The 17,684-nt window shown below is 45.8% G+C and overlaps 1 protein-coding gene across 4 annotated transcripts in view; it reads right to left on the bottom strand.

The window, feature by feature from the left end:
- The window catches only part of ARAP3 (ArfGAP with RhoGAP domain, ankyrin repeat and PH domain 3), a 131,495-nt gene that overhangs the window by 12,560 nt on the left and 101,251 nt on the right, over positions 1 to 17,684 (bottom strand). For 3 of the 4 annotated variants that reach the window (XM_075602014.1, XM_075602012.1, XM_075602013.1), the window contains exons 22-29: positions 14,089 to 14,194; positions 13,044 to 13,191; positions 5,438 to 5,506; positions 4,840 to 4,914; positions 3,109 to 3,223; positions 1,547 to 1,675; positions 1,315 to 1,448; positions 522 to 604 (exon numbers count right to left, since the gene is read on the bottom strand). In XM_075602014.1, coding sequence (XP_075458129.1) covers positions 522 to 604; positions 1,315 to 1,448; positions 1,547 to 1,675; positions 3,109 to 3,223; positions 4,840 to 4,914; positions 5,438 to 5,506; positions 13,044 to 13,191; positions 14,089 to 14,194 — 859 coding nt within the window. The remainder of the gene's footprint in view (positions 1 to 521; positions 605 to 1,314; positions 1,449 to 1,546; positions 1,676 to 3,108; positions 3,224 to 4,839; positions 4,915 to 5,437; positions 5,507 to 13,043; positions 13,192 to 14,088; positions 14,195 to 17,684) is intronic. The other variant, XR_012801847.1, reaches the window with a different exon arrangement.

Genomic DNA, 17,684 nt, shown 5'->3' on the forward strand with positions numbered 1-17,684 from the left:
AGGTCCCTACTACATTGGACCCTGTATGATAGTTATAATTATATTGCAGTCATTAGGGCTGCAGCACTGAGAACTGTGTGCTAAATGAGCCAAAACGAGAGCAAAAAATAAATTCCACTCAAGGAAAGAAGTTCTCGTGGGAGCCCCCCATACGTATAGTAAAACTTAACATTTAATGCCGAAATATATAAAAAAAATACCACTAAAACAAGTATTACAAAAGTGAGAAACACGGTGGCGTGTCAGTGATGGGTTGCAAACCTGACTTAAATGTACAGGAATGATCAGTAATCCCAGATGCAGCATGGTGCTACTTAAGTATTCACATTTCTTTTATACTCTTTGTTTGGCTCTGTCCCCAAAGTGTTACACACTTATTGGTTTGTTCATGAGCCTTGGAATCATCTCAAACAATCGACATGCTGGTTAGATTTCTTCATGTGTGATCGTGCTGAAATGAGCTCAATGCAAATCACTTCCCCGCCGAGGAGCCGCCTGCAGATAGAGCTTAAAGAACTTACAGCGATGGGGGTTTCAGCTTTTTCCGAATTCCCATGTAAACCTTGGCACCTTCAAGAGGCCACTCTCGCTCTGGCCTATCGCTCTGCAGGGCAAAAACAAAAAGTTCAATTACAGCTTCCATACTCAACCAAGTCTCAGAGGGATATGTTCCAAGAAAAACACTTGGGGGGCCTATTTATTAAAGTCTCCTAACTATTGCAAAGCAGAGCAAAAACAGCATCATACCAAAGAAAAGGAATGCCACAAGAATCAATGTGAGTTTTTCCTTTGGTACCTCTTGTGCAATGAGCTGCATTTTTAACTCTTTCTGACATATGAAGCAATAGGCCAAAACAGGGTATAGCAGAGGTTCTCAACTGCAGTCCTCAAGACCCCGTAACAGGTCAGGTTTTTAAGTTGTCCCTGCTTCAGCACAGACGTAGGATGCATTCCTGCACGGGAAAACGTCCATTCACGTTATTGGGCCATACAGTGTTTTGCGACACTGGGGCCGGGAGTCATCAAAGCGCGGTACGAGCCATCGCTGCCAAATTGGCAGTACCTGCCAATAAAGTCAATGGCAGATAGCGCCGATTCGCCTACGATAGCACGGAACGCGCATTGATGACTCCCGGCCTAGGTGTCTTGTTTCATAGCACCGCTTAGTAAGTATGGGGCAATAGGTTTTGTAAAAGTCTCTTTAGAATTAGGCAACATCAGCAAAGCTTGTCATTTAAAAACAAAATGGCAGCTGAGTGGTTCCCAGTAAAGTATCCTTTAGCCACAGGATATCTGGTTGTTATATGTCCGTACCTTTTTCTCTTTGAGCAGCAGCAGTTTGCGATCCCTCATGACAAAGTACCTCTCCTGGAACTTACTTCCCAGCAGTTTGGGGAACTCTTCCCTGCACTTCAACAGTCCACATTTTGGGCTTTCTCTCTTGGTTCCTATGGGAGACGCAAAGCACGGCGTTAGCCGACCTGAGCCGTATCTCAACATAAACCTCTATTTGTTCGTGTCCCGAAGATCGCGATCTCTCATTTACCCGTGAAAAGGCAGCTTCCTTCTCCAATGGGGATCTTCTTTACCAGCAGGAAGGCAGAACTCGGCTCAGGCAATTTGCACCACTGCAGAGCCTGCTCCAGGACCTTCTCCTTTGGGTGCAAGGGTCGTTCTGTAGCAATAAATGAACCCAGCAATGAATAAGAATCCTTGCACACTATAATGCTATTTACAGATGTAGCCAATTACTGTTTTCGGTGCCCTGCGAACCCAAGTGTAAATCCCTGGCATTTATTTGTAATTTGCAGCAGACCCGCGATCGCTTCTGAGTATCAGTATCATACTGGACAGTTAAGTACTTCTTCAGCCTATTATACATTCTCCCTACGTCCCTAGTACGGGTCCCACAATCTAGGAACCATTCATTCATCTATTTCACAAACGTAAAAAGTAGGAATTCATAATTGAATTATAAAATTGAAATAAAAGTTGCATTTATTTATTTGACAGCCCTCGTCTTGGCTGGCGGTGGACGTCCTGGAGTGGGAGTGTCGTTGCAGACAGTGCATGCGCGGACATAGGAAAAGATATTCAGTGCACCATCTGCTGGACACATACTGAATTGCAATCACATAAATAATCCCCACATATAATTATGGGGCTTACAGTATGCAGAGAGGAACGTTAAAAAAGTTTAAAATGGCTGTAAAATAGCCACAGATTTGCCGTTAGTGAAGGTGTTATGCAGGGAACGTCGTTAACTCATTTCGGCAAAAAACTGCAAATTGCCAACTTTTCCTGGCTATTTGAAACTCGCCATACTAATGCACATATTGGCGTGTTCCAGCGATTCGGAGCTTCTGGAATACAACGCTATATTAGCATGGCAAGTTTCAGGTTCTCGCCACGAGTTTGGCGAGTTTTACAGCTCTGAAAATTTTTCAGAGCACTTTTAAAAATCGCGCCATTTTCTCCCGAGTTTAAGGATTTCTGGCTAGTTTTTTCGCCAGAAGATGGCGCTATTTCCTTATCTATGCTCTCTGCATGAGCCCCTATGTTGGCTGATCTTTAACAAAGCTGTAATCTCGCACACTGTCACGGGAACAGTAAGCCTGGACCCATCTGCAAGCAGTCTATTGGGATCATTCACACAAAACTTAATTTTCACAATATATATACATTTATATGCCAAATTATTCATTACTTTGTAGGTATTCGCTCCAAAAATGACTAATTTAGATTTTTTTGGGGGAAGAACTGCAAATGAATAAATAAAGGAAATGCAAATTATAGAGACACAGGCAATGCATCCTTTGAAGTAAGGATTAAGGCCCATATTTTACTAAGCGGTGCTGCTCCACAAGACTTATTCCTGCACTGGAAGACACATTTACAACCCTGGCGTGGGCTATGCTGTGTCTTCCAGAGCTGGTAGGTCTCTTATGACAGAAGACTGCTTAGAAAATATGTCCCCCTAAATTCTTACTGGTCTCCCATACCATAAGGTGCTGCATATTTAATATTACTGGACATACATACAGGAAAGCATTTACTTTTGCAATACGCCCTTTGCGGCACTAATAATTCTTCCGCTCAAGCACTTACCTAGTTCACCATTTTCCAACACTTCAAAGGTGAGCCAGATGTCCGTGCTCCCCGCCACATTCCGCATGTCCAGAACCTGATTGGTCAGCTCCTCTGCTGTCATAACAGGGGAAACCTGGGAGGGAATGATGTCAGGACTAAATGTCATTGAGTGGATATGAAGAGTGGTGCCGTACATACCGATGTAGCCAAAGTTATTGGACCCGTTAAAGCATCACTGTTGTTTTTTTTTTTTAAACGCGTTGAATGATGCTCGGTAGAGCTTAGTTTCTTTCAATGGTGTCGTGTTAAATGATGCGCCAGGTTTGGCGCAGGGCAACGCTTTACCTGGTGCGATGACGTTGGCTACAGCTGTGCGTTACTCATAGAGCAAAGTTCAATTAGCGCCGGAGAAGATTGTGATACAATGCAGCAGCTTACTAATTGTTCTTCATGGATATGGTGTTAAATGAGGATTGAGCTTCAGTAGCACAAAGTCTGAAATAAATCTACTATTATAACATTTCAGCTGATTTACTTTGTCTACGAAAGGCTGTACAACACCTGTGTTATATACTGAGCCTATTAAATGTGAACTTACAGTACTTCAAGGAACATCTCCGTGTCAGAATTATCCGTATTTCAAGTGGTTATGAGTTCACTTTACAAGTATGTTTTGTTCATGTGCAAAATGATAAAGTATCCCCCAAAACTCATGATTGTGTACGTCTATTAGAGGGAGCTAACCCCATGTTTCTATATAGGTGGAAAGCAGGGGGTCTCTGGAGATTAACCTCGTTTATTTTTTAACGCTGGGGACATCCTGCTATCCGAGATGCTTACTGGAGACCCCCTGCTTCCTATGTAAAAAAAAAAAAATTACTTGGCAGAACTGCTTCTTTAAAGCATTTGTCTTTTTCACGGATACTTAATCATTACAAATGTAAAAATCCATTTTTCTTTAAGTAAGGCTGTATTTTCAGTGGTACAGTTTAAAATTAAACCACAGTTAAATAAAATTACTATTCAAAAATAAAATGAAAATTGCAGTAGAGCAACTAGCAGCAAAACATCTCAAATCTTGTTTAAAAAACAAACAAAAACAAATCAGTTCTCTAGTATTAGATAATACTGATTGCATTTTTTGAAGAACAAAAATGTCAACTCCTAATGCCATTTTAATATTTTTTTTAATGTACTAATCATTCTTTGGTTGCTATAACAACCATTTATAAAGTCAGCTCCACTCCCTCTTTTGAAACAGGCTTTCACACACCTTTGTGAGCTCTGCCCTCTGGCAACAAAGTATCACAAACCGATCTGTTGCAGTTTTTCCAGGAGCAGACTGTCAATGTCGAGCTAAAAGCTATAACAATAATGTGTTACACTTAGTAATGTAATGTTAACGGGCAGCTGCAGCATTTCACAGACTGCAGCCGAGTCAGAAGGCTGCCATTTCGATAGCCCCACACAGCAGGATATTGGCCGATCAATCACAGGAAACGGATCAATCCTTGGCTTATGTAATTATTTCTCATTAGAGCTACTCGCATGCGGCAGATACATTAGTTTAAAAAAAAAATGGATGCAGGACTGCTGTGTTCATTGTAACTCCAGTGTACACATGTTCTCTGTCAATTAATGACAACAATGTACAATGAAGTGATTACTTGAACTTTATCATGGAGCTAATGAGGGACGTTTGTGTGAATTAAGAGGTGACACATTTTAAGTGACTTCAGAATGACTGACCTTCAGGGTGACACAACAGTCTGGCAACTTCATTTCCAAGTAAACCTCGATAATTAGATCTCCAGCTTGTGACAGCTGCCAGGAGAAAGACAACGTCACACACAGTTTTATTACTACTTGCAATCTATGTGCTGTTGCATTTATTCAACTGCATAGCAGATGTCTATGAGCAATATTCCCACGACATTTGTAAATGCATATGCTATAAATGCATGCTTTTACTGGTTAGGCACTTGTTTAACCCAGGCTAGGCTGAAAAGCGGTGTAATACAGCAGTTATAAGCTTATAGGGGATCCATGTTAAAATGGACATGAAGTGACACTGTATGCTCATTTGCATGTCATTTCCCAGAATCCCTAGCTGCAGTGGAAGCGCATTGTATGCTAAGAGATAATGGGGAAAAGCAGGGTTGCAGACCTGTCTGATACAAGTGATTTTTTTATTTGCTAAATGCATATTGTAATTTACTGTATGGCCATTTTGGACATTACAGGTTTTCCAAGTCAAAACAATGAAATGTGAAAAGGTTAAAGTGCCCACATTTTAAATAGATAGGGTGGGGTGCAAGAAGATACCTTGAGGTCCTCATTACAGTACCTGAACATCTTTCCAGGTGGTGATTATGCTGATTTCTAAATCCATTTGTGTCACCTGATCTTCGTCAATCTGGAAAAGATGAACAATTTCAAATTATTATTATTATTATCATCGTTTATTTGGAAAGCAACAACATATTCCGCAGTGTGGTACAACGGGTGCAGAGATTTGAGCATTCCATAAACAGAGTTAAATGCAAATTATTCTGGAGGCCAGGGTCATGTGTAAGATGATTAGCCCAGATAGCTTCAACTCGGCCCTCTTTTCAAAGCACAACAAGTTCTGTATCTCTTCTTTACTTTATTTGGGGAAAGCAGCGGAAAAGACAGGCACTTGTGAAGAGATGTTGGTGTTTGGATAATGTCTCTCTGTGGGTGCTTTGTAGTTAAGGACAGGTGAAAAGGGTAATCCTGCCACTAGAGCAGTTACAGTAGGGTACTCACTCAGCCAGTGGGGAAGGTGGAAAAGGAAATCCCAATGTATGCTGGGTAGCAAGATAGCCTGGGGACAGACCATCTGTGGGCAGAGCAGAGGGGGAGAAAGCAGACTAGCCCATTCTGGTGAGGATCTCAGAGGCTGCAGTAACAGCTCACTGATTACATGCCCAGAGGCAAGAAATGCAACATTGTTACATATCACACAGGCACAGTATGTGTGTGCAAACTCCATGCAGCTGAAAATAAGAACTGACAGGCAGAAGCTGCAAAGGAAAGAGGGGGGTGAATCAGAAATGCAGTTCTTGTTCCATGACACTCCCCGTCTGGTATCTGGAGATACCACTATATAACTTGAATGTGTGGAACATATGTGCAATGCAAACAAACATAACATAATAATGCAAAGTCCATGTCCACATAACGAGGTGATACCGGCCGGTACCATTGGCATTGAAATCCCTTGGCAAAGTCTTTTGGCAAAGGATGTTGGGTGGATGAACCGGTCCAGGTTAGCTGGGTTCACCACAATGTCTTTCTGTGAAAGTCTCTGGCACTGTTTCCTTTCAACTTTGTGAGAGAACAGTCCCTTTGACTCTGTAGTTTTCTCTACAGAGTGCATCACCTCGTGGATGTGCCAGTCGTGGTAGTTTGTCACCCTATCACCTGGCGTTTGGCGGAAGGAGATGACCTTTGGTTCCTTGCAGAAGCGGATCAACGCCCCTGGAAGACTGGTTGTCATGTCTGGTCCAGTGAGTAGTGCCCCGTTTGGAGAGGCTTCCTGGTGCTGAGCGTTGGAGCTGAACGTTACCCAGATCTGGCTGGGTTTCTGATGGTGGTGAACACCAGATGATGGGAGGTGTCAGCATTTTGTACCTTCCTTCAGTGAAGGCGCTGGCTCTGCGTGTCCGCTAAGGAATCTTTTCCGCGTGAAGACCACAATTTGATCCTTGGTCTCCGGCTCCCTTTGTGGGTTGCGGCGGAGCGAAGTGAGCCTAGAGATGGCAGGTTCTCTATTGTTCGGGAGGTGTCCTTTTGGTGAACGCAAAGGTAGCGGGTTCACCCAACTGCCCGGTCCGTCTTTAACGCGCTCCTTGACTGTTAACTTCGGGAATCCTCTATCTTCCCTCGATAGTGTTTGCTTGTCGTAATCCCTTGTCTGGAACGCTGTGCACCGTGGGTCATCGGTGCATTTCTCTTGCACGAGGACGTCCCCACGTAATTTGGTGAAACGCTTTTGTGTCTCTTTGTTGACTGCCCTCAGGAGGTTGTTCTTTCCTTGGACATGATGAAAAACAGTCTCTTTTGCCCTTGTAAATCCCTTTGTGAAATGTCTTTGCGGCTGTCTCTTTTTTGACGTGTGAGAGGACAGTCTTTTTAACACTGTGGCTTCACCTGTAGGGCGCAATCTTTTGCGGTTATGCCAGCCATGACAGCTGACTGCTTTATCGCTTGATACTCTGTGGAGAGGGACGACTGTACGTCTTAGCCGTCCATTGCTCACGAGAGGATCGTCCGATTGTTTGTCTTTTGGACGATCCCTTTGTCGGTCACCTTTGGGAGGTTACTTTCTTCCTTCAGTGGAGTCGACTCGTCATCCTTGGTTATCTGAACCGCTAAGCATCCTAGGCCATTGTCACATCCCCCTGATGTGAGGATGTTTTTGTTGATCTCAGGGGTATGACCTTGTCTTTTCTCTTCACTTGGCCCTTCTGTCACTTGGAGATGGCCAAGACATGGTTCAGAGAGAGATGTGTGCCCACATTCTGTTACCACAGTTCTGCGGGCGTCGACATAGTCTTGTCCATGCTCTTTGTCAGTGCACGCGTTGCCCACTATCACCCATCCTAGGTCAAGTCTTTGGGCGTATGGCGCGTTGTGGGGTCCGTTATGCTGTTTACGGACTTTATGTACCCTCATGATGTCCCTATCGACCAGCAGCAAGATCTTGGCGCCTTGTTCTACCGGCAGGATGTAGTTGGCTATTTCTCTGAGGTGCGGGTAATGGCGTGCCACGTCTGGTGTGGGAATCTTGTCCCTGTTTGTAGCCATGTGGTTGCACTCGATGAGTGTGGGGAGAGCTATCTTCACTCTGTTATCCACCGAACGTATTACGTAACCGCTTGCTCTTCTCCCTGTTGACTCAGTTGACCCTGCACAGGTTCTGAGGGTGTAGGGTGAGGCATTGTCTTGTAAGTTGAACAAGTTGAAGAACTCTGTCTTCGCCAATGATCTGTTGCTTTGGTCATCGAGGATTGCATACATCCGAATAGCCTTCTCAGGTTGTCCTTGGGGGTGCACTGCGACAAGGCATATTTTGGAGCAGGGCATTTTGTCGCTTTCTTTTCCGCAAACCTCGGTGCGCTGAGATGTGACGGATGTTGGCTCTCCTTCTCCTTCATCCCCGCCATGCTCCGCTACGGAGGATGGGTTGTTGAGTTGGTGGAGTGTCAGCGCCTCTGGGTGTAACGATGTCACGTGCTTGTCACTTTCGCACACTGTACATTTGATTTCTTCTTTACAGTCTTTGAATAAATGAGTTGTGGAAGCACAACATTTGAAACAAGCTCCCCATTCCCTGAGTAAGTTCTTTCGCTCCTCTATGGGTTTCATTCTGAATCTGAAACACTTGTTAAGCGGATGCGGCCTTTTGTGTATAGGGCATTCTTTGTTAAGGTCCCTTGGTTTCTCGTCTCCGGCGACCGACTGATCGGGAGTAGTTTGGGTCGTGGGAGGCACATCCATCCTGTGGACCGAGATGGGTGTTTGGGTGTTACCGTATCTCGCCACTGGTCTCTCAGTCCTCAGGCTGCTTGCACTGTGTGTGGTTTGCGCACCTAAGATGAAACTGGGATCGTTCCTTGTCCTTGCCACTTCGCGGATGAAGCTCAAGAAGAATGAGAATGGGGGAAGGCGACTTGCTTCTCCCTTTTGTATTTGGAGCCTTGTGAAATCCATTTTTCTTGGAGGTTGTAGGGTAGCTTCTCCAGGATGGGTCTCACTCCACAAGCTGAGTCCAAGACATTGAGACCTGTTAAGGAATGGTCTTTCCTTGCAAACTCCAGCTCTTGCAGCAGGTACCCAAGCTCTCGTAACTTCGAGTAATCTTTAGTTGTGATCTTGGGGAAGCTATCGACTCTTTTGAAGAGCGAATCCTCGACTGCTTCGGGGCTAGCGTAGCACTCTTCTAGCCTTTCCCACACTAGGTCAAGACCTACTTGGGGTTGGTTCGCGTTTGCCGCCCGAAGTCTCTTCGCGTGCTCCCTGGATTCATTCCCCAGGAACTTGAATAGCAGATTGAGCTCCTCCCTTGCTGAGAAGTCCAAGCTGTTGATTGCATCTTTGAACGTGAACTTCCACGTCCGGTAGTTCTCAGGGCGGTCGTCGAAGCTGATGAGTCCTGTTTGCACCAGGTCACGCCGGATCATGTACTTGGCTATGTCTGTCAGGCCTGAGGCATCGGCGTGTTTGTCCCGTTCTGAGGTAGTTGCTGGGAGGGTCCGTGCGGTCGCCTCTTCCTTGGTGGGAACGCGTGGTAACTGCTGATCAGTGTGAGGGACTGTGTTCTCCCATGTGGGTGTACCTGGATTGCGAGCCTGTTGTGGTGCATCCGTGTGCGCGCTGGCGTGTGGATCACTGTTGCGGCTGTAGCTGTCCCAGGCAGCATGTACCATTGAAGGAACAGCGTCTTCTCCTCGTGGACCTAGCAAGTCTTCGGTGTCTGTGGAGTCACTCCCTCCGTGTTGAGATGGTGCGCTGGTGTTTACACTGAAGAGGCTCCTTACGTAGTCTTCAGTGCATTGGGCTGGATTCTCTGAGGCTATCCGTCTATATGGTTGCTCCCCGCCGTCCTGTCTCGCGGCTGCTTCTAGGACTTCAGCTTGGGCTATGGCGGCGGCTTCCTTCTCTTGATTTAGGGCCTCTAGGTTGACGCCCACCTCTGTCTTTTTCTATTCAGCGGTGGCAGTGGCTGCCTGCTCCTCCTCTTCTAAGTGGGCCCTTTCTAATTTCATGACTGCCTCTTTCTGAGCGTATGCGGCCCTGGCACGTGTGGCCTCTGCAGTGGCTCGCGCCTTGGTGGCGTTTGCGCTTGCGCTTGACGCGTGAGATTGCGCTGATCTCGCTGACCTTGATGAGTGCCTTGATGTGCTGGAGCGCTGTGACGCGGTCTCCAGGAGGAGCTCTTTTCTCACACTTTGCGCGTCTGTGATAGCGGTCTGCACACGGCTGTCACGTGCAAGGTCAATGTTATTTTGTAAGTCTCTTTCTTGCAGGCTTTCGCCGGTGTTGGCTCTGGTCAAGTAGGTGATGTATGTCTCTGACAGCCCTTGGTAGCACGAGTGGTTAGACTTTATTTGAATAATTGTCTGCGCGAGCTGTTGTGCATTATCGCCAATACTAACAACATTGCGTAACTCTAGTGCGGTTCTTTCCCAGGCCTTTTCTAATTTAGCGTGGTGCGCTCCAATGTCAGTCTCATATTTTTCGCGGGCCTTTTGTGTCAGTGTGACTGTCCGTTTAGGCCTTGCTTCTGCCTGCGCCTGTTGCAGTTGCGCAGCGGTCTCTGTGTCTGAGTGATCACTCTCCTGCGTGATTTAGCCAGTGCGTGTGGCGTGCGGTCTTTTACCTGTGTCAGCGATGGGCGACTGTCTCAGATGATGCCGAGCGGTGTCCTGCAGCGTTCAGCGTAGCTGTACTCACAGGTGTCCGGTGGCTCTGACCCGTGTCCTGGCGGGTGACGGGCGGCGTGGCCCTTGGTGGCGCTAGCCGTGGGGACGTGCGCAGGGTAAGGTGAGATGGTAAACCCTCACTATGGAGCTGTGCAGAGGGTGAACTCAGACAGAGAAAGGCAATCAAGTTTTTTGTAAGCTGTACTGTCTGGTTGAGTCCAGTGTGAATCTGCTTGCTTATTTGTAAGGCTGCAGGCTGTGTGCAGTTTGCTGTATAAAGCTTGCTGCCCTGTCTGGCAGTGTAAAGCTGCTGCTGTTTGAAAGGCTGCTTTGTGTTATCATAAAGTCTAGAGTAGCAGCTCCTGTAAGTGTCTGTAAAGCACACGGTATCCTTTTCACTATTCTGGAGGCCAGGGTCATGTGTAAGATGATTAGCCCAGATAGCTTCAACTCGGCCCTCTTTTCAAAGCACAACAAGTTCTGTATCTTTTCTTTACTTTATTTGGGGAAAGCAGCATAAAAGACAGGCACTTGTGAAGAGATGTTGGTGTTTGGATAATGTCTCTCTGTGGGTGCTTTGTAGTTAAGGACAGGTGAAAAGGGTAATCCTGCCACTAGAGCAGTTACAGTAGGGTACTCACTCAGCCAGTGGGGAAGGTGGAAAAGGAAATCCCAATGTATGCTGGGTAGCAAGATAGCCTGGGGACAGACCATCTGTGGGCAGAGCAGAGGGGGAGAAAGCAGACTAGCCCATTCTAGTGAGGATCTCAGAGGCTGCAGTAGCAGCTCACTGATTACATGCCCAGAGGCAAGAAATGCAACATTGTTACATATCACACAGGCACAGTATGTGTGTGCAAACTCCATGCTGCTGAAAATAAGAACTGACAGGCAGAAGCTGCAAAGGAAAGAGGGGGGTGAATCAGAAATGCAGTTCTTGTTCCATGACACAAATACAGACAAGCATGTACAAACAGATACAGAAGGTAATTAGGGTCCTGCTCCTGAGAACTTACAATCTAGAGGGGATGAGGGACAATGTGTAAACAAAAAGGTAAAGTGCCTGCTCATTGTGGGATGGAGTATACCTCAGGTTGGAGTATGGGCCAGCCCGACAGCCGATCCCTGAGGTTTGAGGGTGAGGATGTTAGGGGGTGTTACATAGCATGGAGATTGGTCCAGATGTCTGTGATTAATTGAGGGACAAGTTTTCCTTTACAAGCAAGTGGAAAAAGTATAGGAACAAGTAGCGAAACCAGGGGGTGAGGGGGAGTGTGCAAGGGTTCATTTGCACCCCCCAAGAATTTCATATATTTACACGCGGTTACAGAGGCCCCACAGTGGCACTCTTCCCAACAGCAATGAAACTGATTGCCGGGGGGGGGGAGGGGAGGAGAGAGAGTGGGGTCTCTGTAAGATTCTGGGATACCTGTTCTCTGTAAGAGAGCAGCCCTCCTCCATCGATGTGACAACGTCACGTCATGGTGAAGCAACGTCACACGTGAGATGCGCCATGACGAGCCAAAGTTGTGGGACCGTTAGGTAAAAACTGCCCCCAACCTCAAAAGAGAATTTCTAGTTGCGCCCCTGATAGGAACGTCAGAAGGACATGCGTTGGTGAGATCGGTGTTGAAGTCACTGTGCTGTGAAACAGTACAGAAGATCCTGGGCAAGTCACCTTATGCCCAGTGGCAAGGATTCATTATGCCAGTCATTTTCTACCAGTTACAAACCTATGAATACATACTGGCGGAACTACATTTAAATAGTATATTATTCAGTCAAAAGAAATTCGCCATAGCAAATATTAAGAAAGAATAATAATTTAAAAAAGACAAATGTTTTTTGATATTTTGCTAGTTTGTCTTTTGATATTATAAGTAAAAGGCATATGAGGATATTATGAAACAATGGAGCCATTAAATCACCGCCCGAAAAGGTTTGTTCAGTTCTGTGACCCTGCACCATCCATTTTACTTCCCCAGCCCTGAATGTTACACATCAGGTTATATCCCAGAATCCTCTCTCTTTTTTGCTGCAAAAACAATTATACAGAGTTGCATTTTGAAGCAATGTTTCTGCACTAAAAAATCGTAAGGAATATGGTGAGAACTCCAGATTTGTATCGCTACTTATTGCCTGTATATATTGGTTTGTTGATAACAGATCTGCAGTTGAATTAATAAGACCCAGAACCCCCCTGTGCACAATTCCAATACTATTGTAAGCAACGTAATGTAGTTTTCCTCTGTATGTGTATATGTGCCAACAACATCCCACCCAACCTTATATCTTTTTTTATTGTGCATCCCTCTTTCCCATGACAATCTTAACGAGTTTAATAAAGAGAACATGGTGTATAAAGAAATCAAGAATACCTCCAGTGAATGGGAACTTGCAATGTATTATATTGTAGTACACTGCAGAGTCTTACAATGCCAGGAGGATACACAATGATAAATGATCATGAGTAAGTAAATACAGAAATAAAAAAATACTTACACTGAATACACGGGCATAGTTATCTATTAGATCCTCCATCACCTTCACCTCGTGTTCTCCTTTCCCATCTGTCTGAAACAGGCTGGGTGCGAAGAGCAGTGCTAGGTTCTTAGTGCACATCTGGTTTAAGTCTGCACATTTCTGAACCCTGGAATAGAGACCGACGGGAGAGTTTGAATAATGGGAGCTTTAGTGAACACAAGAAGTTTGCAGAGTTCAGTATGAATACTGAGGTATATGTGTTAAGTTCCCAAATTGAGATTTTTGACTGATAAAATAAAATAATGCAATTAACTTACTATTACTTTGTTGTCATGCATGCATATAAATGTAGGGAGAAGGAGTGGCTCCATGAGTACGACACTGATTATGGGGGGGACCTGGTTCAATTCCTGGTTCTTTCACCTTATAACCTTGGGGCAAGCCAATTTATCTCCCTGTGCCTCAGGCACCAAATATCACAGATTGTATGCTCACCTGGGCAGGGACAGTTTCTGTAAAAATGTTATGCTCCGTACCATGCACTATACTGTAATTGTGATATGTTTTGTGTCCCATTGATTGGACAAAGGCGCTATATGAAATTAAGTTATTATTATATCGTCTTCTTTCATTATATATGGTGAGTTACCCTTTGTAAAAGTTTAAAAAATAAAACTGTAGGATACTGCACCTTCTACACTATTATATGAGCATAAGAACTTACTTATTGATTGTGGTCATTATTTAAATATCTCAATCAACTACATTTATCCCATTAGTCCTTTGAGTCCCACTCAGGGGTTTCAATGGCGTAGTAGATACAGATCGTCAAAAGAAAAATGCTCGTTTGCTAGGGGAGATCGCGTCCTGCGCACGCAATCTACACTGATGAGGTCACGGAGCGATGGCGAGTGCCGCATGGACGGTGGTCCTCAAAGTGTTAAACGTGCCACTATCCTTAGTTCACTTTCATCCTAGGCAAGACTGCTCCTTTTGAGCAGGTCCCATAAATGATAGTAAAGTAACCGAGCCAATCAAGCAATCCAATGATGCAACTCCTTACCGGTAAAGGTGGCCAATCAGTGCAGTCAGTGTAGCTCTGTTGACCCTGGGTAGTTGGGTGATCAACTCCATGTATTTCTCCAGACGCTTTGGCTTTTGTTTGTTCTCTATGAAATATGTGCAACATATCACAAACCTGGGTGCTGATGTCACAAATATGATAACCCAACTTACTCTTTTTAGAATTCACACTGTTATTTAGTCAAGAAAACATGGATGGAGCCTGTATGACATCACACAGTCATATCTTAGGACCTATTAGTATTCTAGCTGCTGTTACCAACACAACCACTTAGTGAAATACATCCACGTGCAAATAAAGAAAAAGCATTAAAGGAGCAATTCCTGCCCTTTTTTTTATTTATTATTTTTTTAACATAGGTTTCAAGCAGGGGGTCTACAGACCTGAACCCCATTAATTTCAGCTCCGGGAACTCCCTGCTTCCCTAGATACTTACCTCTAAAGGGTTTGCCGGTATCTCGGCAAAGTTTAAAACTGTCACGTGGACCAATAGGAAGCCGAACCTGATGACGTCACGGCTTCCTATTGGCCAACAGGGTGATGGGAGATTTGAAACTCTGCCATTACGTGATCCCTGCTAGCCGAGCGGAGAAGCTACTGGCAGCCTTACGGAAGTCTATATCTCCGGAAGCAGGTGGTCCCCGGAGCTGAAATGAATAGAGTTGAGCTCCGGAGACCCCCTGCTTCAATCCTATGTTTAAAAAAAATCAAGATCGCAATGTTGCCTCTCTAACATTCTCTCGTATTTAACAACATCATTTTAATAGCCTTTCGAACATATGGTCTAAAGCCGAGGTGGGCAACCCTGTCACAAGTAGCGAGTTGGCCATGAAAGTGTGGCAAATTAGTTTGCCAGCTCCCACAGTAAAATAATCATTTTCCTGGTGGCGTGTGCTGGTTTCCGCTTTCTGAATGAGTCAACGAAGTGAACCAGGAGCAGGTGATAGTGCTGAGGTGAGGGAAGAAGCAGCAGGTGATAGTGCTGAGATGAGGGAAGAAGCAGCAGGTGATAGTGCTGAGGTGAGGGAAGAAGCAGCAGGTGATAGTTCTGAGGTGAGGGAAGAAGCAGCAGGTGATAGTGCTGAGGTGAAAGAAGCAGCCTATTTTGATCTGGTTTAATACTGATTGGCCGGCGAAGCCGGCCAATTCAGTTAAACAGCAATTCTACTTGTTGCCAAGTAGAACAAAGAAAAACCAGTCAAACAAATATATAAGGGAACCAACAAGTGCACTGTAAAAAGTGCACTTAAAAAAGAAGGGTTAACTTAAAAGAACCCATGATGGGGGATACCGAGCAGAGCACCCCGCCTAACGCCCACTGGGAGGCAAACTCCGAAATCGGACTCGGCGTACGTGAACTCTGCCCGAATACGGGAGTGCACCAGCGCCCGGAATACTGCCACGATGTTCATTGGGACCCCCCTCTCCAAACACTGCCTCCTGGTCTTGTAAATGGCTACCTTAGCCACTGCCAGGAGCAGGTTGACTAGGAGATCCCTAGGCTTATTGTCTCGGGACACTGGGCACCCAAAAATAAAATGATGAGGGGAAAAACCCAGCCAGAACTGCAGAAGAAGGCTCCTCAAGGTGGATAAGAGGGGCTGCAGTCTGGCGCAGCTCAGATAAATGTGGAATACGGACTCCCGCTCGCCACAGAAGGGACAGGCGGCGGGGGAGTCCGAGAAGTGTGCCAAATACTCTCCTGTGCTCAGTGCACCGTGGAGGACCCTCCAACTCAAATCCCCGGCGGGACGGGGAACCAAAGCTGAATAGAGCTCTCTCCACCGGGGTCTCTCGCCCTCGTTCCCAAAAAATACCCGTCTCCAGATGGTATCTGGGCGGGTGACAAGGGCGAGGTAGTGCACTATATGGAGCACCAGAGAATACAGGACTTTCCTCGGCATGCCGCGAAAACATGCCGGGGACATATCCCCCAACCTGCTGAGGTTGGGGGAAAGAGGAGCCCAAGGGGGTTGCCGTGGTTTGAGTTCCACGCAAAGATCCGGAGAGCTAGGATTGAAAGGTTGACAATGCTTTCCGGTCTGCAAAACCCCCTCGATGAAGGTGCGTCAGTCGGGGTGGATGGCATCTTTAATCTCCCGGATCAAACGACGAGGGACACGGGCAGTAAGCATACCCATACGGGGCGCAAGCACCTCTGCGCTTACCCAGTCTCGCCACTCATAGTCCAGGAGATCCCCGACTCTGGTCACTTGCGCCAGGATTAGCTGGCGGCAAATAGAGGGTGAATCCAACATCCGAGCCCCCACTGCCGGATTATACAGCAGGGGCTCGGCGAGGAAATCAACCCCCACCACCTGTTCCTTCCTGGTCGCGGAGACCAGTTTCCATGCCTTTAATAAGTCCCGGTAGTATGCCGGCAGCTCCGAGAGGTTTCTTCCTAAACCCTCGGGCCTGATGATAAACAGTTGCCGGTCATACCTCATACTGCGCAGCTGGCGAAAGAAACTGGTCGCCAGCTGGCACCACTGCGGAGACGGATCCGCGAATAGGTATCTCTGCAGGTATTGGAGGCGGAAAGTGTGTAACTGGGAGCGGACACACACCACTCCCTGACAGAAAAAGGGGGGATGGGGGAGCACAGGTGGAATAGTAGTCTGAACTCAGATATATGAAACTCTGAGCTGCTAGTGTGGGTGATGTGAATCTATAAATAATCTCAAACACTCACACGGCCTTGTGCAAATGCGTGTGCATCAAGGTATCTTTACGTCCTATATTCTTTTCTTTAAGGATCTCGTCTGTGCTTTTCCTTCTTCGTTGGTGTGGATTCGCCTGTTTTGTTCTGGAGTACACCCCCTCTCGTCCGGGCTGGTTCTTCTGTTTCTGGTGTTGGTTGTTACCCTCGGAATTAAAGAATTAAAGAACACAGGTTCAGCGACAATGGGATGACAAGCAAAAGAGGACAATCTAGGGTGGGGGTGTTCTATGAGGTAGACGGTATATAATCAAACACTCACACGGACATGTGTGGGTGTACTCAAGGGCTAGAGTATCTTTTAGCTCCCTGGATTGTTCTCACTGTTCCAAATAGCAAGTGATTGATTATAATGATAATAAATATAATGTATTGTTACTCACACGGCCAAGTGTGAATGCACACTTGGAAAGGTATCTTGGATTGGTCCTGGTGTCCTGTATTGAAGAATTTCTAACCGCTCCTGTTCTGGATTCCTGGTTCGCTCCCAATAAGAGCCTGCAGCCTCCAGGAAAATAAATTGACGCTCAATTCTCTGGTCTTTTAAATCCAAAAAGCACCTGGCCTATTCCCCCAAATGTTTAACTGCACGAAACTGGAGTGCAGTTAAACATTTGGGGGAATAGGCCAGGTGCTTTTTGGATTTAAAAGACCAGAGAATTGAGCGTCAATTTATTTTCATGGAGGCTGCAGGCTCTTATTAGGAGCGAACCAGGAATCCAGAACAGGAGCGGTTAGAAATTCTTCAATACAGGACACCAGGACCAATCCAAGATACCTTTCCAAGTGTGCACTCACACTTGGCCGTGTGAGTAACAATACATTATATTTATTATCATTATAATCAATCACTTGC

The sequence above is a fragment of the Ascaphus truei genome, chromosome 5, assembly GCF_040206685.1.
Source record: "Ascaphus truei isolate aAscTru1 chromosome 5, aAscTru1.hap1, whole genome shotgun sequence".
NCBI lineage: Eukaryota > Metazoa > Chordata > Amphibia > Anura > Ascaphidae > Ascaphus > Ascaphus truei.